At 46.7% G+C, this 1,272-nt stretch overlaps 1 protein-coding gene across 1 annotated transcript in view; it reads right to left on the bottom strand.

Annotated features, from left to right (window-relative positions):
* Window positions 1–549, bottom strand: part of IGSF5 (immunoglobulin superfamily member 5) — a 29,503-nt gene extending 28,954 nt beyond the window's left edge. Inside the window, exon 1 of the mRNA XM_085304536.1 lies at window positions 492–549. Within this exon, the coding sequence (XP_085160662.1) occupies window positions 492–549 (58 nt within the window). The remainder of the gene's footprint in view (window positions 1–491) is intronic.
* Between the last annotated feature and the right edge of the window lie 723 nt (window positions 550–1,272).

Genomic DNA, 1,272 nt, shown 5'->3' with positions numbered 1-1,272 from the left:
TTTTTACAGCTCTGCCACCAAGATGTCTTTTATGTGAATCCACTTTAAAATTCAGGCATGTGGAATGCAAAGTGGAGGTAAACGAGCAAAATGATAATTTGCACATATTGCTTGAAGCAAAATCAGCTGCTGACACTGAACTTCCATGCGGACGCCGCCTCCCGACCCATCCTAAAGCAGATAGGAGGATGGGCATAAGGAGAAGGAGGAATAAGCAGCACATCCCTTCTCATTGGAAGAGAGAAGGCAAGTTCCCCATTTCCTCCCCGCCTCGTCCCCTGCTCACTCCTGCTTACTGCAGCCCACTCAAAGCCATGAGATCATTCAGGCTTGAAATGCAAACTTATCCATTTTAAACACTTTAAATGATTCCCCTTTGGAACTTCTCGTTCAATATGATATTGCCAGTAACTGCCATTTACACGGCTTTAAAACCAGTTCACACATTTTGCCCATGGTGGCTCATTTCACAGATTATGAATGAGTCCTACCTGTTAGCGAGGCAGTTAAGATGAAAGGAAGTAAAATGAATTTCTGAAACCTCTCCATGGGAGCATTCTCTCCTGGTCCCTAAGACAGAAAGTCACGAGCGGTCATTTCATGTTTAAGAAGAAGCTGAAGCACATAGCTTATTGGAAGCTCAATAATGAGCTATGGCTTTGCATTTTATGCTAAAATGTGCCTATGCGTGACCTGCATTACAAACAAGCAGCGAGGATTAAGCAAGGCAAGGTTTGGAGGGCCAGCAGTGTCTTTTATCAGAACATCTGTTTGGAAAGAAGTAAATGAGCTTTCAGTACACAGAACTTTCTTCAGCGGAGTGCCCTCCCCCTGAAGACCTCGCATCTCTCACATCCTCAGTTCATTCTGGTTATTACAATGCTTCAGGATTAACGATGTCAAGGAAAACCCATCTACATCATTAAAGTTAATCACAAACAGCTGGGAAAAATAATTCTCTTGGTTGCCCACAATTGCACACGCACTTCCCATGCTGCCCGCAATTGCGGGGGCACTTCCCATGCTGCCAACAGCATCGTGGCCAACTAATGAGCCCTGGGCTCCATCACTTACTGTCACAGAGCAACTGCACCAGGCGCAAGCTGCTCCTGCAGGGCCAGAGGGCAGCAGTCCTCCCTAGGGAGAAGGGATCGTTACCCCTTTCTAGAAACTGGCACTAAAGTGAGACCTCCCACATCAGGCAGCTTGCTTTCTGGCCTCAGTGGAGGAGGCAGAGGAAGTGGGAATATACCCCAGTGCATCGCTACACCT

The sequence above is a fragment of the Rhea americana genome, unplaced genomic scaffold (assembly GCF_003343005.1).
Source record: "Rhea americana isolate MKP2758 unplaced genomic scaffold, rheAme1 scaffold_101, whole genome shotgun sequence".
In the NCBI taxonomy this organism is placed as follows: domain Eukaryota; kingdom Metazoa; phylum Chordata; class Aves; order Rheiformes; family Rheidae; genus Rhea; species Rhea americana.
This window is presented reverse-complemented; position numbering and strand designations above follow the sequence as displayed.